We start from the raw sequence: 24,352 nt of genomic DNA on the forward strand, positions 1-24,352 counted from the left end.
TGTACTTGTCGTTATCTGTAAAAATGTTACGTTGTACAGCGCTGCGGAATCTGTTGGCGCTTTATAAATAAAGTATAATAATAATATATTCTATTTTGCATCTACCATGTTATAAACCATTTAAAAAGGTTTCCATCAAAGTTAATGAAGACCGAAGCAGACGCACATAATTACAGTTACCCCACTCCTCCTTTACGAATAGCAAGTGGCGTTCATGTTTTAGTGTGATTATTATGTATGTAAATAGTTAATAGAAACAATTACTGGAATCATGTGCCAGTGTAATGTTGCATTCTAAATTGGAAAAGCTTTTTTTTTTCTATTAAGCTTATTTTAACCTTTCGCCAATTCCATTATTTGTCACAACTGAACACCCCAACCATAAAACTACAGCGTTGCGCAACTGTCCCCGTTACATAAGCGTCTACTGAATTGACGTGTGGTAACAAAGGGCATTTTGCCCGAATCAAACATGGCCGCGACAGTGTTCCTTCGAACACGTGTTCCTGTCTCATGCTTTACCCACAGTGCTCTTCGTCGCTCCATTTCCCGTCCTGTGGCCTTTTCGTAGACACCTCTGCTCCGTTACTGAGCACTCTCGGGGCTAATCAATTTTTTCTCACAAAAGTGCCTCACTAAGCTGACAAGATGGTGAAACCGCGATTCAAGGGACGGAGTACCATCAATCCGTCCACGGCAAGCAGTAACCCAGGTGTGTGTGAGGGATGGTTGAGTCTTGGAAATGGGGTATGGAGAACCTAAGGGTAGTCGAGTTATGGTAAGAGAAGAACTTGAGGGGACCGTCAGTAGAAGAGCGACTTAAAACATCTGCCAGACTAAAGTAAAACATATACAATGTGAATTATAAACTTTCATTAAACTCAAAATCTCACAGTTTTATTATTTATTAACTTCCAACATATCATATGGCTCTGTGCGGTTTAAATATGGAGCAGTTAACAAATCCGTAATAAAGCTGCATTTAAAGAGACAACTGGTGTTGAGGAAGCTGTCAGTCTTCTGGCACTTTCCTGCAAAGATGCTGCCGTGTATGGTGGGCTCCCGGGGGCCCCGCTCGTGTGTTTCCATCCATCATGGCTACTGTGGTTTCCCATTATCCCTGCTTTTCATACAATTCATATTTACGATTATACCTTGCTACGTTTCGAAGTTAACGCAACACTTGGTTTCTTATTTCAGCAATGCGTGTATACATTGTTACGCTACTGTGGCATGCAAAGTTGCTAGTTGTCAGACCGCAGCTCCCATCTTTCCCCTCCACCTTACTAACTAGGGAAGGGATCTAGTTTGACTGTCCGTTATATTAAACCGTTTTTTATATATATATATATATATAACAGGCAATAGTTAGATTTGCAAATTCTTAATCTATTTTTATCCCCGCACTATTGTGTGAGCTACGACACACCTGTCAACATATGCAATTTAATGCGTCTGATAGCTGCTTGGTCCATTTTACATTTTCATTGTGTTCTATTTGCAGATGCATGAAAATTTGGGTTAAAAAAAATTAAAATGAAAACCTTAACATTTCTGCGGAATCTGCCATATGCATTTGCCCCTGTCCCCCCGGGTATTGGCATATAGGAGATGTGTGTGGTTGGGCAGCTACTGCAAATTAAAGTACCTACAGAGCACTTTAATATGCAATCTCATTTAGTGGGACTGTCTTTTGTCCCGGCTGATCTCAGTAAATTCCCTGCGCTATAGGTTTTCATATTTTAAAAAGTACTCCTCCAGAAAACGCAATCTTTTTAATATTCTGCCCATTTTTGTTTTGTTAAAGTAGAATTTAGACGTTGTATACAGTCTGACTCACTTGTTGATAATGGTCATTAAAATGGCTTCATGAGTGTTGCTTTTTAGAATGAAATAATGCTTCCTACATTTAATTTGTACTATGCTTGTTGCAGATCGGGTGAAGGGTGCAGGAGGTAACAACATGAGGGACCGGGCAACCATCAAGCGGCTCAACATGTACCGCCAAAAAGAGAGAAGGTAAGTGTTTTTCCCTACAGTAACTTTGATCCTGAAACACTGCATTGAATTACTGCACAAACAATACCTTGTTTCTTGGGTCATAATTTACTACCATCTGGGACTGTCACTTTTAGCAATATGTAATCCCAGATGTATTAACCTTAACATTACCCTTTTTTTGTTGTTTTGTAATATTAACCGGTCATCTTTTTAGGCAGGACTTTTTTACCATGTCTTCTTAATGTTCTCATTGTTCTAGGAACAACCGTGGAAAAGTGATTAAAACTTTGCAGTATCAGTCATCAGTGACACCTGGGACAGTAGCCAGAGTTGAACCCAATATCAAATGGTTTGGTGAGCTGCTTTTGTGTGTTGTGTGGCAGACATGAGATTTTGTTTACTTATTCACCTGCGCACTGCCTGGTTTTAACTGCCTTAGGAAACTCATGCAACAAATTAATATTATGTTGTATTCCCACATGTGAGTCTACTTGTTCCCATGCACGTTATGCACATCAATTCGTTGTGTGTAGTTTACGTGCTGCACGTGTTTTTTGTTTTTGGTTTTTTCCCTCTCTCTTTTTTTTTTTTTTACTGACTTGCTTTTAAACTGTTAGGTAATACACGTGTTATCAAGCAATCCTCCTTACAAAAATTCCAAGATGAAATGGATGTTGTAATGAAGGATCCTTACAAGGTGGTGATGAAACAGAGCAAGTTACCAATGTCTCTCTTATATGATCGTTCCAAGCCCCACGTAAGTACACTTTCCGCATACGTCACTGAATAATATAAAGGCTACTTTTCATCCCTCTAAGTATAGAGTCTTTATATGTGTACATAATGTTTATATTTTCATTCTTAAACGGAGGATACAGCACTGTAGGTGTATCACAGCGGCTGTTCTGGCATATTCACTATTGGTTCCAATTTTAAAATGTCCATGAACATGTTGATTAAGCTCCTCCCTCTTGGAACCACTTTTGTGGCATCAATTTCCTTGCAAAGCTGAAATCTTTTTCACTTCACACATTGTACATATATGTGCACTTGGTAAGATGTTCATCAAAGACTTTTCAGGGTAAATCCCTCTTGGTCTCAGCTAAAGCTTTAAGGATTGACATTCTTTTTAAAATTAGAGTTCCAATCAATTATGGCATTCACTCCTTACGCTATTGTTCATGGCTGTATCACGTAACAATGAGGTTTTTGTGCGAAGTAGATTTTATTTATAGGTTATATATCCTCTACCTGTTACATCTCAGTGTATGTATCACATGGTGTGGGTCCTTTCTGTCCTAAAGTTTTCTGCAAACTAAGACATGACCTAGTCATAATAAAAAACGTAATTTCAATCAATGTTTTCTGTTTGTGGTTAATACGAATTTCTCCACAGTTCTGAGTATCCCAAATAACATGTTATAGCATAAATTTTAGTCTTGTTTTGGTTTAGACACCTCAGCAGATTAAATAGGGTTGTAGTTATCCCTAACTGAAGTGCTGAACGTATACTTGGTCATGGCCAAACGTTTTGAGAATTACACAAGTATTGGTCTTCACAAAGTTTGCTGCTTTAGTGTTCTTAGATATTTTTGTCAGATGTTACTACGGTATATTGGAGTATAATTACAGGCTTTTCGTAAGTGTCAAAGGCTTTTATTGCCAATTACATTGTTTATGCAGAGTCAATAGTTGCAGTGTCGACCCTTCTTTTTCAAGACCTCTGCAATCCGCCCTGGCATGCTGTCAATTAACTTCTGGGCCACATCCTGACTGATGGCAGCCAATTCTTGCATAATCAATGCCTGGAGTTTGTCAGAATTTGTGGGTTTTTATTTGTCCACCTGTCTTTTGAGGATTGACAACAAGTTCTCAATGGGATTAAGGTCTGGGTAGTTTCCTGGCCGTGGACCCAAAATATTGATGTCTTGTTCCCCAGGCCACTTAATCACTCTTGCGTTATGACAAGGTGCTCCATCATGCTGGGAGAAGTTGCTCTTGAAGGATGCGTTGGTACCATTTAGGGCTGAAACAACGAATCGATAAAATCGATAATAATCGATAACGGAAATCGTTGTCGACGATTTCCGTTATCGATTAATCGAGTGATCGATTCGTTGTTGGCTCCTTTTACTTACCTCCGCGAGCGTTCCCCGCTTCCGCTACACGCTCTGCACTCTCCGCCTTCTTTTAGTTGCGTGACGGATGTGACGAGTGGCTCCGTTCGCACAGAGCGGTTCGCTCTGTGCGAGTGGCTCCGTTCGCACAGAGCGGTTCGCTCTGTGCGAGTGGCTCCGTTCGCACAGAGCGGTTCGCTCTGTGCGAGTGGCTCCGTTCGCACAGAGCGGTTCGCTCTGTGCGAGTGGCTCCGTTCGCACAGAGCGGTTCGCGGGGGTGGGGGTGGGGTTTCAGGGGATGCAGGGCAGAGTGGGGGTGGGGGGGCAGGCCAGGGTAGGAGACTGAGTGCAGGGCAGAGTGGGGGTGGGGATGCAGGGCAGAGTGTGGGGGCAGGGCAGGAGACTGGGTGCAGGGCAGAGTGGGGGTGCAGGGCAGAGTGGGAGTGTGGATGCAGGGCAGAGTGGGTGCAGGGTGTGAGTGTGGGTGCAGGGTGTGAGTGTGGGGGCAGGGCTGGGTGCAGGGCAGAGTTGGAGACTGGGTGCAGGGGCACAGTGCCAGGGCTGGGTGCAAAGTGCTGGGTGCAAAGTGCCAGGGCTGGGTGCAAAGTGCTGGGTGCAAAGTGCCAGGGCTGGGGCAAGGGGCTGGGTGCAAAGTGCCAGGGCTGGGTGCAAAGTGCCAGGGGTGGGGCAAAGTGCTGGGTGCAAAGTGCTGGGTGCAAAGTGCCAGGGGTGGGGCAAAGTGCTGGGTACAAAGTGCCACGGCTGGGTGCAAAGTGCTGGGTGCAAAGTGCCAGGGCTGGGGCAAAGTTTCTTGAACAGTAATAGTCCACCTCTTTTCAGAATGTTTGGGGTTATTTTGTTTCATAAATATTGTGTTTGGGTTTTTGTACATCATAACAAAATAAGAATGTTAATGTACATTTTAAGTTGTTTTTTAACATCCAGTTCATTAAATTATTTTAAATACACTAAAAATGTGCATATTGTTTTTTTTTATCCGATTAATCGATTAATCGAAAAAATAATCGGCCAACTAATCGATTATTAAAATAATCGTTAGTTGCAGCCCTAGTACCATTCCTTGTTCGTGGCTGTTACCTTCCGTCACTGTTTTTTGCCTGTGGCAAAATTGTGAGTGAGCCCACTCCCTTGGCCGAGAAGCAACCCCACGCATGAATGGTCTCGGTATGCTTTACTGTTGACACAGGACTGATGGTAGCGCTTACCTTGTCTCCTCCGGAAAAGCTTTTTTTTTTTTTTCCTGGATGCCCCAAACAATCAGAAAGCGGATTCATTAGAGAACATGACCCCAATCCTCAGCAGTCTAATCCCTGTACCTTTTGCCGAATATCAGTTTGTCCCTGATGTTTTTCCTGGAGAGAAGTGGCTTCTTTGTTGCCCATCTTCCAAAAGCCTTCGCCTTACCTTGCGTGTAGATGCACTCACACCTGCTTGCTGCCATTCCTGAGCAAGCTCTGCACTGGTGGCACCCCGATCCCACAGCTGAGTCAACTTTAGGAGACGGTCCTGGCACTTGGACTTTCTTGGGCATTCTGATGCATCCTTCTCAACAATCGAACCTCTTCCCTTGAAGTTCTTGATGGTTGATTTAGTAGCAGCAATATCCTTGCCTGTGAAGCCTTTTTTCTGCAAAGCAATGACTGCACGTGTTTCCTTGCAGGTAACAATGGTTAACAGAGCAATGATTTCAATCACCACCCTTAAAGCCTCCAGACTGTTCTAACTCAATCACCATAACAGTGATCTCTAGCCTTGCCCACATCAACACTCACCTGTGGCGAGAGAATTACTGACATGTCAGCTGCTCCTCTTGGGGCAGGGCTGAAATGCAATGGAAATGTTTTTTTGGGATTGAGTTCATTTTTCTAGCAAAGATGGATTTTGCAATTGATTGCAATTCGTCTGATCACTCTTTTTAACATTCTGGAGTATATGCAAATTGCTATCACCTAAACTGAGGCAGCAGCAAAATTTATATTTTGTCATTCTCAAAACTTCTGTCAAAGATACTGTTCTGAGCATACATTACGTCATTGTGATTTGAGAATTTTTTGAAGCACCTGATCATTGTACAGTTAAATTGCTCATCTTGTCTTCAGTACATTCTTTATGATCTGTGAAGTAAACGCCTTTTTATGTGTCCTGTTGTTGTGACCTTGCTTTACTTAGAAGTCTAGTTTGGTCACAAGATGTTCCTTCATAGATTTATTAGACAACAATCAGGATGAGTATTACTATTATGGATGTCATAAGCTTGATCTTTCATCTCAGTTCAAGCTTTTCATATATTTTTTTTTTTATTTTTTTTTTCCAGAACATAAAGTTCTATTTTGTATTCCCATCCAAAATCGTAGCCCCCCCTCCCCAATCCATTGGTCACATCCATGTGTATCTTATTAAATGATCACAAAAATTTTATCAGTATAAAACTGCACATGAGTTTATGGGAGCAGATACTCCTTCCAACAAAAAATGGCATTTTAGTCACTGAAACAAATATATTCATGTTTGGATGCTTTTATGTGAGTTTAATTAGACTTGACAAACCTAAGGAATCGCATTGTTTTGGTAGGATAGTTGGCATACTTTGGTTTGAGACACAAATCCAGCTGCAAGCAGATTTGTTTTGATGGGAATTGCCTGGCTGATGACTTACCATCCTGGCACTGAGTCTGCGTGTGTGAAATTACCCTTATTCAGCTCCACTTCTGGTGTTTCATTGAATTTTCTTGGAAAATATCTTCAAAGAGAAACTAGCGCTTGAGGCACAAATTTCTGAATCTTTCTAAAATAGAACCGTGCTTGCAAATTTCAGGCAATCTATTAAAAGAAATACAGGCATAACCCACAGGTCCAGGGGATGTATATAAAACAAAAATATACTTGGTGAAGCACTACCTTCATCACTGTGCTGCACTGTAGTCGTCGGGTCATTTCCACCATAAAACGCTAAACGCTCAAAAGACTTGAGGAAGATTAACTGATGTGCTGGTGTCATACTGCTGTGTTTCAGTTCTTGTGAAGCTAGTATACCTGTAGAGGGGAATGCTTGTGCTTTAACCCCTTCAGGACCAGGATTTTGACACTAAGGTGGCGGTAAAAGACCGGAGCCGTTTTTGTGTTCTTGCTATGTCTTTCTTCAACTGTGATTTCTCTCTTATCAATTAGTGCACCCACAGAAATCATATTGTTTTTTTCAGCACAAGTAGGGCTTTCTATTGAAATAATAATTTTTTATATATATATAAAAACTTAATATAACAGTGCAAAAGGGGAAAAGACTCCAAAAGTGTATTTGGGTATTTGTCCTGTTTTTGGAAACACCTCATATGCCTGGTATTTTCATTTATTTACAGGGTTAAATATGAATGATACGCATTGCTGTTTCTAAACAAGATTTTTTTTAAATGTGGTATCCTGGGAGTTGTGCCCCAATAGGGGCCAGAAAAAGAAAAACTGCCCAACAAAAGTATATATTTTTTTGAAAGATGACATCCCAAAGTATTTTACTTGGGGCATTTTAACACTTTTTATTTAACCAGTTTAGTGCCAGTCTGTCCTAAACATTGAAAAAAAAATTGAAATTTTACTGCATTTTTAACAAACCCATTTAATCCGAACACAGTATTTCAGTATTTTTTTTTCCTGGGTACATAACATGACTGAAACAACTTGTGATTTGTGTTTTGAAACACCCCCCGAGTACAGGAATACCCCATATACATGGGTAGGGCATGTCTCTTTGGCACTGCGGGTTCAAAATTGGAACATGCGCATTTGTTTTCAAACATGGAATTTTGACAGATCAGTTTGCTGGGTCCAGGTCTCATCTGGGACACGGTAGACATCTCATATTTCATTTTAACCCCCAAAAACTATATATTTCCTTAAACTAGACAGCTCGGGGAATCTAGTTAGGGGCGTATTGGCCCATCCCATGCAGCTGATTTCATACCGCATCTGAGTGGATGTGTGAAAAAACTAAATTCAGTAATACCCCCTGAGTACAGCGATACCCCACATGCATAGATAAGTCGTATTTCTCGGACATTGTCGAGTCAAAACTGGAACATGCGCATTTCAATTTTTAAACTTTTTAAAATATTGTTTTTATCAGGTTACTTGTAAGTGACACGTTTAGGCCGCTGACATCAGTGAGACCGATCAATAATCAGCGACTTAAATTGTCACCGACAAGTGATCAGGTAATATTTTTTTATTTTTTTTATTTTTTTTTTATTTGGGTTTTTTCATAATTACCCTAGATGACCGCTCTCTCTTTGTAGGGCAGGGTCATCCAGGGGCTGCCATAATGATCAGATCACTTTTATTGGCCAGGAGTGATCTGATCATCATCAGCCTAGCCCAGCATTTGACCTGGAAGCACCCTGGACTTTCAGGTCAGAGCTGTTATTTTTTTATTTTTTTTTTACATATTTTTTAATGCTTTCAATGCTGATGCTCATGTGGAGAGCGAAGAACCCTGTCTCCCTGTCCCTGAAGCTGCCTCTGGCAGCTGGGACACAATCTCCCGTAGACCGGAGATTGCAGGGAGGAATCTCTTTGATCAGTCCTACAGGACTGACCAAGGGACTTGTGGGGGCTCGTTTTTGCTGTTGCTGGTCTGCCTGGGCTTCCAGGCAGACCACCAGCAGCAGAGCCCCATACAAAACGGGTATTAACCCCTAAAATGCAGCATTGAAGGGGTTAACGCGGCACTGACGCTCTCATGGAGCAGGGGCGTGTTGTGGCAGGTCCTCACACTTGCCTGAAGTTGCCTGTTCGCTCCATGAGAGCGTCAGTGCAGCGTTAACACCTTCAATGCCGCAATTGCAACATTTTATGAAATGCGGATTTTGAGCCGAGTGGGAGTGATCTAAGGCTCGGGGGCTGGCTCTGGGTGGCTGTGCTGTCTGCTCAGACACCCGGGCAAACAGCAGCAGCGCCCCCACGATCACCATGATTGTGGCAACGTGGGGACATTTTTTTTAGATGACGTACCTGGTGCGTCCCGGTCTGGTGGTGACATCTGATCAGGAAATACCAGGTACGTCCCGGTCCGGAAGGGGTTAACAATGTCCTTGCTTGCAAGTGTCCTTTAAAGTGAAGGTCCTTTATTGCAGGGTGTTCCTGTAATTGCATTGTGGAGTGTGTCCCAATTCTGTGATGGCATCTTTTTAAACTCCAATGTAAAGCAAATAAGAGAACCATGGGCATAATTTTGAGATATTTAATACATATTGAGATTCTCTATGACTTTAGGCCAGTTATTGACAGAAGATGAAAACCCACCATTTTTCCTTATGCAAAGATCAGACTTTAATCTGTACTCTATCTTGTCTTAGATTCAGGGTTGCTTTATGCCTGTCCCATGCATGTTTAACCCCTTCATGTCCAGTGATGTACCAGGCAGACCAGCAACAAAAAAGAGCCCCCATGAGACCTTTGATTACTCCTACAGGAGCGATCAGAGGATTCTCCCCGCAATCGCCAGTAAACTATGGAGCATCAACATTGAAAGAGCAAAAAAATAAAAACAGCACTGCGTCAAGGGTGCTTCCAGATCAGTTGCTTTGAGTTCAGTATCTACTGCGGTTATAACCGCTGCAGAACCAAAAGTGGGCTGATGATTAGATCACTCCTGGCCAATACGAGTGATCTGATCATTATGGCAGCCCCTGAATGACACTGCCTTAGAAAGAGAGTTGGTCATCTAAGGTAATAATAAAAACACAAATTATTAATAAAAATGTAATACATTACCTGATCACTTGTCTCCCTGATCAATGTCAGAGGCTTAAACGCACCCCCTTACAAGTGATCTGATGGCTATACATACGTGTGTATGTATGTCTATATATATATATATATATATATATATATATATATATTTATTTATTTATTTATATTATACATACACACACCTAATAAAATGTTTTTTGGGACCTAATATGGTCATAATCCCTAACTCTACTGTAAACAGCTAACCGTACCTATAACTATCCACCAACACGATTCTAGTGTTACGCCTAATGCTATCAGCTAACGCCTATTTTCACTAAACTGAAAGGTAAGGGGGTGACTTTGATGTCCTTGGGCTTTGTGCTTTCAGGGAATATATAGTTTTATGGGGTCAAATTCAGACCTTCACTGTGTCTCAAATGGGACATGGGATCAGTAAAGTGATCTGTCAAAATTCCAAGTCTGATAACTGGAATGTGCATGTTCCAATTTTGACTCCACAATGTCTGGGAAACATTACTTATTCATGTATGTGTATTCATGTATGTATTGCTGTACTCAGAGGGTGTTACTGGACACAAATAAAGACCTATCTTGTTTTCACACATCCACTGCAAACTGTAGGCTAACTTTGGAAGGTGCTGGTGTGGAATCAGCTGCTTGGGACAGGCCAATATGCCCCTACCTGAGCTGTCTAGTTTTTGGAAATATATAGTTCTAGGGGGTTAAAATGAAAAGGGACCTCTACTGTGTCTCCAATGAGACCTGGACCCAACAAATTGCCATGTTTGAAAACTGTAATAAGCATGTTTTTTTTTTTTGAACCTGCAATGCCAAAAACATGCCCATACCCATGGGGTGTTCCTGTACTGGGGAACAAATGATGTTTCAGTAATATCATGTACCCAGGGAAAGAAATGTACTGGAATACTGTGGTTGGATAGAATGGGTTTAATAATGAAAATGTACTACAATGTTTAGGACAGACTTTTGTTTAGCATTTTTTAGAAACGTTAAGGCATATGAGGTGTTTTCACCTTTGTGAGTGTTTTGTTTTCCATTTGCACTGTTTATATATAATTTTTTATAGGGGAAACTGTGAAAAAATGTTCTTTTCCACTTAATGTTCCGCACGTCTCTTAATATTAAGTGATGGTTTATATACCATGTGTGTCTATGTAAAAAAAAAAAAAAAATTATATATATATATATATATATATATATATATTTTTTTTTTTTTTTTTTTTTTTCTTTCTTCAAAAGAAAGACCTACTTGTGCTGACATAGCAACATGTAATGTGTGTAGGTGCACTAAATAAGCAATCAGTTGAATAAAAACATGAAAACTGCCCTGGTCATTTCGTGCAAACATGGTATAAAAAATAATTAAAAAATAAATAAATCCCAGTCCTCAAGGGGTTAAACTTCCTCACTGTACGAACCTCTTCACCTTTTGATGGGTGGCTTACATTTGTATTGTTGGATTGCATAACAGTCAGTCACTTTTAGGGTTGTTATAGCCATCCATAGTAGAGTAAAAACTGACATCTTGTGAAGTGGCGTGTAAATGGGCAGCGAATATGTGCTGGCGCTTGTACCTTAAGCCTCCTTTTCTGGGCCTTTAAAAAATGGCAGCAATATCCTTTTAGCATTTACGATCCATCAGTAACCCACTTTTCCATAACAGATGTCCAAAGTTCACATTCTTGACACAGAAACTTTTGAGACCACATTTGGCCCCAAATCTCAAAGGAAGAGGCCAAATATTGCCGCAGGTGATATGTGTGAACTTCTGGCAAATGCTGAAGCATCCGCAGACAGCTATGATCAACAGAAGGACAGAGATTTGGTTACAGAAGACACTGGAGTGAGGTATAAATTTAAAGACCTCTAAGGCATCTATTCTGTGATATGTTAATGATCAACAACTTTGAAATTTGAAAATATTCTCTTTAGGTGTACTCTCTAAAAGATCGAAAGTAATCCTAATTCCTTAAATATTTAATCTGTGATTATTTGCCCTTGAAATTTGGTAAAAGAACATTTTCTAGAATTGCGTTATTACATCCTCTGTTTAAGGAACCATGGAGCTAACAGTTAAGGCAGTTTAACAAAAGGCTATTTTCCCTGTTTCTTTGACTTTCATTGATTTGTGTTCAGCAACTTCTGGATTATTTAGGGCGACGTCGGAACAGAATTAATCTGTGCAAGGAAAATGGTTTTTCTTTTGCTCGTACTTAAAGTTGAACTGTAACTCGCCGTTGACACATGGATTTGAGTGTGAATAACCCATAGTGCCAATTAATTTTTTGACAAATATAAAGCAAAACATATATTCAAAGATTCATAAAAACGATGTGTGCACATCATATCCACTTTCTAACAAGTTAGGTGCTCTGTAATAAACATACAAGTAATGCCTCAGTGACAGATCAGGCAATTTTTTTTTCTTTGTGATGTAAAAACCACATTGTATTTCTACATCTTTATTTTTAGGGATGAAGCTCGTGAAGAAATATACAAAAAAGGCCAGTCAAAGAGAATCTGGGGAGAACTTTATAAGGTAAAATACATGAAAAATATTCTTAAATGTGTGCAAAGTTTATGCTTACAGTATAATTAGTTTCTGAAATAAAATGTTCTATTTTCTTACACGGTCCTCATGTTGGTAAAATTATTTTATACAAGACTGGAATTGCTTGGGCAAGTAATTTCTAACATAATTGATATATTACAATTAGAACATATTTGCTGGGCAGACATAATTGAATTATACACTATCTATTAACGAATCTGTTGGAAGGATTGCCTGTTAGATAGCAAAGGAGCAGAGCTATTACTATACGCAGAGTTAGTATGAAGGATTGGATTTGATGGATGGCTCTGTGTATAAAGAGTCCTACTTAAACCTGTGGAGGACTACATAGATTTTGGAGTCCTATAATGCTGTAATTTAGTATATGGAGAAGTTTAGTCAGTGACTACTACAGCTTTATTGTTAATGAGCCTTATTTAGTCATCAGGAACACAAAAAAAAACCATTACTCCATAATAGTTGAGTTTAGGACAGTGTTTCTTCCATTGTCCTGCTTACTGAGCACTCTGCTCAAAACATTATATATTTTGTCTCTTATGTGCCTTATATTTTCTGCTACTGCTAAGACTTTTTATAATGCTAAACCTCTGTGTGGTGTTCCTCTTGTTCTTTAGACCGCAGTAAGCGTACAAAGAACTTAAACTCCCAAGTTCTCTTTGAGAGCTCTAATTGAGTGACCTTCGTATTGCCTTGCGAAACTGCAGACACAAAAATGAAGCTTGTTCCTAAGATCAAAGCTTTGGAATCTATCTACCAAAAATGAGAAACATAATTTGAAAAATCCCGCTCTAATCAGATTTGCCATAACATGTCATTGAGTATCATATGTTCCCCATTAGTTATTTTATGTTGAGATAAATGACTCTGAAATTAATAACCACCACCCTCTTTCCCCCCAGTACTTTGAGTAAAAATGAGCAATACCGTTTTAACCCTTTCTGATGTTGGGATCAGGAATACTTTGTTATTTGTTATTTCTGGCTCTGTGTGTTGCATTCACAAATGCAAATCTGGAAATAATCTGGATAAAAATGTTTCCAAAGTAAATATTGTTAGTTGAGGACTAATTTCAGAGTAGTGTGAAAATGTTCCACCACACAAGCTGTTGCCTGCCCATTTTCTTTTATTTTGTTATGAAAACAAGAATTGAAGTACTTTCTAAAGTAAAGCTGCAACATGCATGTGGAGTCATCCCATTCCTAGCATGTAAAATAGTAAATATGGCGTGATCCTTCCTCTGTAGGAAAGGAGGGGTTATAAGCTGTGGAACTAGTTCTTTGTTTTTCCCCACTACCCTGTGAGGTGAAACCTGTAACCACATTAACCAAGATGGGCAGATTGGCCCTATATACTTAATACAAGTTGAAATTCCACAGTGGGAGTTTTTCTCACCGTGTAATATTTGAAATATATATTTATATTTACTCAAAGTAAAGCTAATTCCACCTGTCATGGTATACTGGAGATAAGAGAAAACTCAATGTCTTTTAAAGCGTATGCTTTTAATATAACAACCCCCCCCCCCCCCGCAAAAAAAAAGAGAAGACACGCACACCATCAAAAATGTGTGACATTACTGGCCATTGACTGAGAGGGCAGTAAAGAAGGATTATTCATTTTGCCCCAGGTAAAATCTTTGTATTTTCTTTCCAGGTAATGGATTCATCTGACGTCATCGTGCAGGTTCTGGATGCCAGAGATCCCATGGGAACTCGCTCTCCTCACATTGAGACTTACCTCAAAAAGGAAAAGCCATGGAAGCATCTGATCTTTGTTTTGAACAAATGTGACCTGGTTCCCACATGGGCTACGGTAAGAGTGCTTTCACCTCTTCCTGCATATTTAGATGTTTGGTTCACATTACTGTCTTCATGGTGTTCTTGCTGTTAAGCCCTTAAGGATGAGGGTGTTTTTATACTTGCGGACAACAGCATTTTCAATATAATTTCCCTCTTTCTCCTTTAGTGTACCCACAAAAATTCTATATTTGTTTTTTCATGAGACGTAGGACTTACATTTTAAATAGTATTCATCTGCATAAGCCATTTAGTATGAAAAAATATAATATCTAATAAGTTGTATGCAGCTAGTGCACCTGAGAAATAAAAACACAAAATATCTTCATAGAAGAGACCGGCGTGATTAGAGATCCATTATGGGGTTTAGGGCTGCAACTAACGATTATTTTAATAATCGATTAGTTGGCCGATTATTTTTTCGATTAATCGGATAAAAAAAATATGCAAATTTTTCGTTTATTTAAAATAATTTAATGAACTGGATGTTAAAAAACAACTTAAAATTTACATTAACATTCTTATTTTGTTATGATGTAATAAAAAACTATTTTCAAAGTACAAGAACCCAAACACTATTTATGAAACAAAATAACCCCAAACATTCTGAAAAGAGGTGGACTATTACTGTTCAAGAAACTTTGCCCTGGCACTTTGCCCCCAGCGCTTTGCACTGTGCCCCTGCACCCAGTCTCCAACTCTGCCCTGCCCCCACACTCACACCCTGCACCCACACTCACACCCTGCACCCACACTCACACCCTGCCCTGCATCCCCACCCCCACTCTGCCCTGCACCCAGTCTCCCACTCTGCCCTGCACCCACACTCACACCCTGCATCCCCACCCCCACTCTGCCCTGCACCCAGTCTCCTGCCCTGCGGAACGCGTCACATCCGTCACGTAACTAAAAGAAGGCGGAGAGTGCAGAGCGTGTAGCAGAAGCGGGGAACGCTCGCGGAGGTAAGTAAAAGGAGCTGAGTGCTCCAACAACGAATCGATCACTCGATTAATCGATAACGGAAATTGTCGACAACGATTTCCGTTATCGATTTTATCGATTCGTTGTTTCAGCCCTAATGGGGTTCCTGCTTAGGGACCCAACAATGATGTCACCAAAGGGGAAATTTTCAGAATGTGTGAAAGCACTCTAACTAACAAAATGTTGGCCCCAGCTAGAAGCAAGACCAGGCTGTTGACGGACCAATTTTTCTTTTTTTTTTTTTTTTTTCTTCCTAAGCAAGGAAAACTTGAATCCCTACCCTTTGAGGTTGAAACATTAATGAAAAATAATTGTTGCACTTAATGTGTCAATCCAATCATTTTTCCAAATATAGCGGATCGGTGGGTTGAATTTTTATCTAATTTTTTTTACCGTGACAGGCCTTTTTGTGCCATCAGCCAATGCCTGTTTTTTGTTATGCTAAACTAATTGGACTGTTTTTAAAGAGCAAAGGATTGCTTTTTGATTCACTTCAACACAACAATACGCATGTATTTATGAGAGTAATAGTTCTTAGGCTATTTTTTTTAAAACTTGGAAATAGTTTTCAAAATTAAGTCCATTTGCCTTTGACATTTTTACCTCGGTGGTTTTAGAAAACCCCAAATCTGTTGCAAATGATTTTAATTTAGCATTAAATTTTGTTATGTATGAATGTAAGTGGAAACTTGGTATAAATGATCACTGAGAAAATATTTAACTAGTTCACTATGACCGCCACAAGCACTTTGATTTTTATGAGATTTACGGCTCGTTTCTCACGCTACATATTAGACCACACAGTTATTGGGAACACAATTAGCGATGACCATCTTTTTGAATACATCGACCTGCAATAAGATACAATATCGCATTCTGGCTCTTTTTGGTCCATTAAGTGGTGTGGGAGACATTGTCCATATGGTGGGTATGTTTTGGTTCAATGGGAACTTTCCCAAAATGGCAATTGAAACAACATTGTGGCCTCCATGGTTTATTTTAGAGTTGTGTAAAGTGTTTTAAGGAAATAAAAGTGCCCAGGTGGCAGCATTTCCCTTTGTTCCCAGTGCATACAAAAAGGAATGAAAAGTGATTATACCTAGTGCCCCTTTATGCATGTTCTCCGACATGGCTATTGGCATCAATTAATTTTATTTTCCTTGTTTGCTATATAATTGTTACTTTTTTGCACGCCATTAGAATACTAAATTTGATTGAAACTGCTGTACTAGAAGGAATGCTCAAGCCCACACATTACCGACCCTGTCCTTTGTGTAAATCTATATAAGAAATAGTAGGCATGTTTTAATGGAGTCTTTGTAACCCGCTTGTTATTGTTACCTTGATAATGTATATCCTGGAAGTTCATGTGGATCTCTTGTTTTTCAGAAACGATGGGTTGCGAGATTGTCTCAGGACTACCCAACACTAGCTTTTCACTCCAGCCTCACCAATCCTTTTGGAAAAGGAGCCTTCATCCAGCTACTGAGGCAATTTGGGAAGGTACTTGGTCTGACTACCCAGTTTACATTTACAATAGCTGAATTCAGTAGCTTAATCTATCCATTCATACTCTCCTTTTCACCCTTCACACCCTTCAGTGTTTTAATGAAAACTTTCAGCGTAGGACAGATTATGATCTTTGCTACTAGAAAGTATCTCCTGCAAAATGTTTTTTCTTTTCTTCATTTTATCTAACTACTTGATGTGTTTGGAAGGATTGTTCATTTCTATTTCCTGGCTATTATCAAGGGGATGTAATAAAGTGGTCTAATGGTCCATTTATTTTTTGTTTCTATATCAAAATCCATGTAACGCCCCCCCCTTCCTTTTTAAATATACAAATAGTCTGCCTTAACTTCTTTTTGGAAATGTGATACTTAAAAATATTCTCCTCTCACCCCAGTAAATGTGCCCTTAGTGTTCCCTGTGCATATAGTTTTTTTTGTTTTGTGTTTTGTTTTTGTTTAAAAAAAAAAAAGTAATGGAAATCTATTACTACTTAATGGTACAAACAACATTCCATATACAGTTAAATTCATGGCAAATTATTCTTTGGTTTCTCCTTCCTGCAGTTGCACACTGATAAGAAACAGATAAGCGTGGGATTTATCGGATACCCAAATGTGGGCAAAAGCTCTGTGATAAATACACTGCGGTCCAAGAAGGTGTGCAATGTGGCTCCGATCGCAGGTGAAACAAAGGTAATCGAAGAGAAGCAGATCACCTTTATATATGCAATTATCAGTCATTACCCAGTTCCTGTTTAAAAAAACTATATTGATTGTAAATTAGACACTGAATTTTTTTCTCAACTACATGTACCTATTGGGTGAAAGAATATTGGGATACTTCGATGAAAGAACCTTGAAATAGTGTTGTCAGTTGATCTGGTCACATGCGACACTTTGAGCTTACTTACTCTAATATGAAACTCATTAGACTTCAGTATACCTGTTAAAACCAATGTTCTATAAGTATTATCTTGGGTCACGTTGCCATTTATATTCAATTTTTGTTTCCTGATAGGTTTGGCAGTACATTACTCTTATGCGAAGAATATTTCTCATAGACTGCCCAGGTGTGGTGTATCCGTCTGGTGACTCAGAAACAGATGTTGTGTTGAAAGGAGTGGTAAGTACTAAGCTAATATGTATGAATAGATGGTAGCAATATACCTTTATTGTCTATTTATGAAAATATAGTGTTCATAAGTGTATATTTTCACCGCATGGGAGCCAGACACATCTCCAGTCAGTATTTTTTAGACAAGCAACTAAGTATTTTTGTTTAGTTTGCTTATTGTGCAAATATTAATTTGCCCCATAAAACTGGTGATGCTACCTACTTAACATTACATGTTTGTCTTCTCACACTCATACATGGAGTGTGGCAGAGGTGTTGGTGTGGTTAGTTACATTATAGAGGCTCCCAGATGTATATGTTTACACCCCCCCCCACACACACACACACACTGGTTATGTAACCTCCTGCTGTTTATCTATATATAGATCTAGATATTTTCACTTAATTTTCTAAATAAAATGTCTTCTTTTTTGTAGGTGCAAGTTGAAAAGATTAAAAACCCAGAAGATCACATTAGTGCTGTTTTAGAGAGAGCCAAACCAGAGTATATCAGTAAAACATACAGAATAGATTCCTGGGAAAATGCTGAAGACTTCCTGGAGAAACTTGCGTTCCGAACAGGAAAGTTGTTAAAGGTTGGTATAAGTGTAGCATAAAAAATAAGATATTTTAATGTGATACCAAAGAACTTAGTAGTGCTAAATGTATTCTCATTACGTTCACTAGTGACTGTTTGGAGTGTGGCTCCATTCCTGAATATGTTACGTTGCAGATCATTGGATTGCTATTGCTTGAAAGGTGAATGGTAAATATGGCAGTTAAGCTGCCCTTTAACTTTAGGAAAGGAACATATGCACGCTAGAAAACGGCTTACCATCAGTTTATTCACCCGGTGGGATGAATTGCATTACAAGGCAGAAAACAGTTAAGAGCTATGGTAGAAAAGTAGCACCTTTTTTTCTGTATTACAATATGGGGATTATTCTTTTGGCAAGTTCACCTACAAAGCATAAAGTGCTGGTACATGAATCGATCAAATCTGCTTTAAATATTGGGAGGGAAATAAAAAAGACTTTCTTTTTATTTATTTGTAACAGGGCGGAGAACCAGATCGTCAGACTGTTTCAAAGATGGTTCTCAATGACTGGCAAAGGGGAAGAATACCTTTTTTTGTGAAACCACCAAACATGGAAGGGGAGCTAGAAGTATGCTTATTTTCTCAAATACAAGAACATATTTTATAATTTTGTTTTGCTTTTGTTACTCATTTTCTGCATATTTTTTTTTAACTGTAGTTGGCAGCAAAAGTTTCATTGAACCTGCAAGGTGGGGTGTTTGTCTGTGGAACTTTGTAGATAACCGAATGGCTGGGTTTAACTGCAGAAGATGCAGTACCCCGCAATAGAAGCTGTCTAAATGTTACTAGTTAGCCCACATTGGACTAGTAATAGTTTAGGTGCCTTATGCTTGTCCAAGTATCTACACTTTTGGTTCGGAACATTTTTGGGTTCCTGTTAAAGCAACATTTTAAATGGGTGTTGATATGAACCCAAAATTTGTTATTTATTCTTGTACATAAAACTGTGCTCTTTCATTTTCTTTATTAGACCCCATCTACTTCAGAGCAGTTAGCAAATGGCACAGACACCAGCTTGACCGAACAGAATTCTGATGGTAAAAATACAAGCACGGATTCTCAGGAAAATGAGAGTTCCACCAAGGATGAAATGAAGGATCTCGTGTCGCAAGTGCGCCAAAACTTTGGAAAGATCAATGTTGCCCCAGAGTTCACAGGGGAGGACTTGGTTCCTGTTGAGATGGATGGAATGTCAGATTTCTCTGATCTAGAATCTGATGAGGAAGAAGAGGATGCTGAGGAAGAGGAAGAACAAGAACAGAGTGACTCAAACGAGTTGAATGAAGAAGCCAGCACAAAATCCAAGGATTTACCAGAAGTCAAGAACAAGACCTCAAAAGTGGTGTTGAAGGAGCTGGATGATCAGATTGAAAAGTACAAAAAATTCTTGGACAAGGCCAAAGCAAAAAGATTTTCTGCATTGAGGTAAAGGCTTTAGGCCATTTATTAAATTGTCTGGCACAAAGCATATGGCCTTTGTGTGAGATACAGTTTAATACATATTACATATATTCTGGCATGCAAACTATGTGTCTGTTTCCCCCTCTGTGTCTAGACGCTAATGATGCTTACTAATCAATTTTTAATAACGCATTATACATAAAAAAAAATACACTCCATTGATGTGGCACCTCCATCGCCTGTCGAACATTTTACAGCTGTCTTTTTTAGAATTTGTGTACACTATTTTCGTTTACTACCAGTGGGGTTTTTTTTGTTTTTTTTTAAGCTTTAGGTCCTCTTTTTGGTTGTACGAGAGCCCATGTTAATTTCTCATCTTGAAGGCTGTTGAAATTCCTGCCTGAACACAGCAGCTGTAATCATTTTGATTCATCCTGGCAGAGCTACTTAAGCAAGAAATCAAAAACCTCCGGCCTGTTAGCAGCCTTCAAATTTTGCTCTCTGGGTTTAGCTGTATTATATGCTCTTAACATGGGAGCCCTGTACAGATTTTCTATATGTAGTGACATGTCTCACATATGTTTTCTATTATTCTAACATAGCTGTCTCCAGAGTATGCTTTTCATATCCGTGATTAATGTCTACTCATTCAGACATGGCTCAGTACCTTTGCTGCTGGCCACATGTTTTTGAACTTGGTTTTACTCCTTTGACAGCATTCTCACACCCAGTTTCCTACTGGCCACTTGACAGCAGCGGTGCCTGGAATATCCCAGGAGAGCTGTTGAGGAAACTTGGTACTTAACCTTCTAACATACCATAATTAATCCTTCAGCACTCCTGGTGCAGCTGTACCACCAGTTTCCGTACAAGAGCTCTGGCTTGGCTATGCCATTTATTGGGGATTAGAAGTTTTTGTTCATTGAAACATCTCTGAAAGCTCTATAGGTTGTTCATTTCTTAAGTGATTGATTTGCTTTTTGTTTGTTTGTCTTTCCGGTTTTTGGACGAGTAAGTAACATTCTCTCTTTAGCACTTGTTGTGCAAGAGTATAAGATTACCAGATGTGAAAGTTTGGCAAGTTTGCCAGTGTTTCTGCTTTGAGATATTCACTAATGAAATATTTTCTTGGCACGTTCTAATCCATCCTAAATTAAAAAGTATAAATACAATATTGTTGCTGTGTTGAAAAAGAGAGGCTCTTTTGCTTTCCCAACATAACTTAAACCAAGCACATATATTTGTGTAACTGTTTACAGCACACTAGTGGTTACGGTCCAGCGCTGGTTTAAGAAACTGGGTGGTTGGTCATAAAGATGTGATTAACAGTACAGAAATGCTGTAAAACCTTTCACACTTTAATTTTATTTCTTCTTTCTGGGCTGTTTTATTAACACACAGGATTCCAAAGGATCTGAATTTAAAACTTTTAACAAAACCGAAAATAAATGATGATGAACAAGATCAAGGTAATTATCTTTTTGTTTTGGTTTTCCATTATAGCTAGCTTTTTTTCTTTATATGCCACAGGTATATGGAGTGGCACATCACTTTACATATTCTGCATTATCGGTTTGTCCAAAAGAACTACTTGTCTGCTTGCCATTACAAACATGCATTTTTACACTTCTTAGGGGTCACTGGGAAAGGGAAGAAAAGAAAGCAGTTTGACGGTGCTGATGACCGGGATGAAAGTGAAGAACCAAAGAAGAAGCTTACCTCAAAAGAGGTAAGTTTTATTGTGGCAGCATTCATATCATTCTGGTGATTGTATAAATGTACGGTACACACCTTAAGAAGTATATGAATACAAATTTTGGAGTGCTATTGAAATGACCAATATGTACGCACAACAAACAAATGATTCAGTGTACCCACGGAATAAGTTAAAAGCATCTGTCTGAAGTGAAACTATTGGAGATTCTATAACACTATATGGCTAATATAGCTTGGCCCGCCACTGTGTCAAAGTACCTGAATGTCGTTAAAATGATGTGCCTTTTGTTTTTCTCTTTCCTATTGCCTGATACAGTAGCTCTCCTTTTCACCCCTCTTTCTTCTCTTCCCTTTTGCCTCATACAGTAGCTGGAAATCAATTTGAGGATAGTTATGGGGAATGTTGTACTGTCTTTTTATTCGTGGGTGGTGTGTAAGAAATTTGTTTTTCTTTTAGAAGGGACATCTTTAAGTTTGGTAGGTCAATTATATTGCAGCATGTCGAGATCCCATTTTATATAAACTTTCCCAATTCCATAGCTTGTGATAGATGGTAATAATGAAGAGTGAGGTTCAGGTCATAAGATAAAGAAGTGTGTAAGTGTAGGAAGTATGGATGAAAGGGAAGGCGCGTGAACACAGAATTAAAGTGGTAGTCATATCAGGGCGTAGTTTGGGAAACTGGGAATGATGGTGGTGAGATCAACCTAGATAAGGAAATGGCTAAACTGCAACATATTAAAATGTAGTGTAACCTGTCTGGTAGAAAAGGCAAGAAGCTTATCAAACAAAATGGGAGAACTAGTTAATGAGAGTAACTCTTTCAGGACATTAGGACCTTCTTTTAAAACTATAGAAATACAATGATGTTCAGGAACATCCCCTGATTAGAGTAATACATATTTTTTTTATTGTTGAAGAGACTGACATTAATTTTTCACAAGCAAAGATCCAAGCACAGAAATAAAAAATATACGAAAAAATCCCTGCAATTAAACAAAGCAGCAGAAAATATATAAAAATGTTGCTGTTCAAATTAGACATGCTACTCGCTTCGCCCTGCCAAGCTTAAACCTGGGGTGATTTGAGCAGCACCATTATCACTTTATATCGGCACACACTCCTTTGTTTAAGTGTTGCGTGATTTCCTTGTTGTGATGTCGTTACATGATGTCGCTGTCACAGGAGAAAGATTGTGGCAGACTAACTAAATTGCTTTTGTGAAGAGGTAGCAGAAATATAGATCAGTCTTTTAGTGGATGTGATATTTGCAAAAGCATTTGATACAGTTCCTCAACAATTGCATAAACAGGTGTAATATCTGAGGTTATTTAATTTAAAGCTTATGAATTGACTCTGCTCATCTACATTTTCAGTTATCTTTGCACCTGTTGGGTACCTCCTAAGTGCTTGTATAATTCTGCAGTCGGGAGGTGACAGGGACTTCATTTCCATGTGGAGTTTTAGGAACCGATTGTTTACAGTGCTGGCACACTAAATTCAGTTTCTAAGTAAATTTTAAATGAGTTCATACTTGACTCTTTTCTTTCTTACAGAGGAGAAGGCTTGAAAGGCAGCAGCACTCAAAGAAAGTGGGTGTACGATACTACGATACTCACAACGTGAAGAACAAAAACCGCGACAAAAAGAAAGTGGACTCACAAGGCCAAAAAATGAGACAGAAAAAATCAAAGCAGAAACTTTAATAAATGTTTTTATGAACTGCATTCTGGCTGAATTTTTTTTGTGTTATTTGTTTTATTTACCGGTACTTCTTTCCGAGTCATAAACACTGCATTTTAAGGGTGCCTTTTGGATTTTATGATTTTTGGAGTTGTGGAGCTACTGTAATAATTTAAAATGACGCCCTCCCCACCTACCTAAATCATATATTTAAGACTTCCTTAACCGTAAGTGAGATAAGAGCTTTGTTACAATAAATGGAGCCTCTTTGGTGCATCAAGGCCTGAGCTATCCTGTAAGCAAAGTAATATTTTATCACAGTAGGTTTAAGCCTCTACCCCACCATCTTTTTGAGCTACTTCCACAGTTGTTTCTAACCCCCCCATGTTTTCTCCCCTCTCCGTTCTGAAGTATTACTGTGGGAATTTGTCTATTTAGCCAAAAGATCATTAGAGAGGTCAGGCACTGATGTTGAATGAGAAGGCTTACTATCGGTGTTCCATGTCATGGTATTAAGTGAGTTTAAGGTCAGAGCTCTGGGGGGGGTAGAGTAGCATACAAGGGGGTATAAGGCTTCTCTGGAGGGGCAGCGTAGCATACAAGGGGGTATAAGGCTTTCCTGGGGGGAGGGGCAGGGTAGCAAATAAGGGGAGGTATGAGGCTTATCTGGGGGGGCCAGAATAGCATATAGGGGGTATAATGCTTATGTGGGGGCCAGGCTGGGTTATACTGCCCATGCTGTTACAATAGAGCTATATTTAGTTCTATATAGTGTGTTTCCTGTTATTATTCTCTTCATTTTACATATCTCCATCCCCTGGTTATATTGGAAGACTCTTACAGCCATCATACCCCTAGGCGCGACCGCCACTCCCATCCTAAAGTTCTTAAAAGCATAGTCTAATATCCCTGACACCACTACTATAGAAATGCATATTAAAATATTAAAGCAGAGTTCAGCATGAAAGACAGCTGACTGGAGGTCAGTACATCACATGACGGGAGATGCATTTGGCTAAATGCAGTGGCGTCTCCAGCTTTCATATTTAGGGGGGGCACAGGGACCAAAGTAGGA

General features: G+C 39.2%; 1 protein-coding gene across 1 annotated transcript; it reads left to right on the forward strand.

The window, feature by feature from the left end:
- Positions 1–648: 648 nt before the first annotated feature.
- LOC149286246 (nucleolar GTP-binding protein 2-like) lies at positions 649–23,300 on the forward strand. The gene is made up of 16 exons (XM_089494306.1): positions 649–712; positions 1,935–2,019; positions 2,261–2,355; positions 2,619–2,758; positions 11,569–11,753; positions 12,378–12,444; positions 14,131–14,289; positions 16,644–16,757; positions 17,330–17,458; positions 17,784–17,888; positions 18,317–18,475; positions 18,938–19,045; positions 19,448–19,902; positions 21,280–21,347; positions 21,513–21,607; positions 23,151–23,300. Exons 1-16 carry the CDS (start codon positions 649–651, stop codon positions 23,298–23,300), a joined length of 2,178 nt encoding a protein of 725 aa, XP_089350432.1.
- The last annotated feature ends 1,052 nt before the right edge of the window (positions 23,301–24,352 follow it).

This window comes from Sceloporus occidentalis, unplaced genomic scaffold (genome assembly GCF_023333645.1).
Source record: "Sceloporus occidentalis isolate IW3139 unplaced genomic scaffold, rSceOcc1.0.p SCAF_71, whole genome shotgun sequence".
Lineage (NCBI taxonomy): Eukaryota > Metazoa > Chordata > Lepidosauria > Squamata > Phrynosomatidae > Sceloporus > Sceloporus occidentalis.

Coding starts and splice junctions, on each gene's coding strand:
- LOC149286246 (XM_089494306.1), top strand. CDS start 649: ATGGTGAAACCGCGATTCAAGGGACGGAGTACCATCAATCCGTCCACG. Junction 713..1,934: donor CACGGCAAGCAGTAACCCAG/GTGTGTGTGAGG, acceptor TGCTTGTTGCAG/ATCGGGTGAAGGGTGCAGGA. Junction 2,020..2,260: donor TACCGCCAAAAAGAGAGAAG/GTAAGTGTTTTT, acceptor TCATTGTTCTAG/GAACAACCGTGGAAAAGTGA.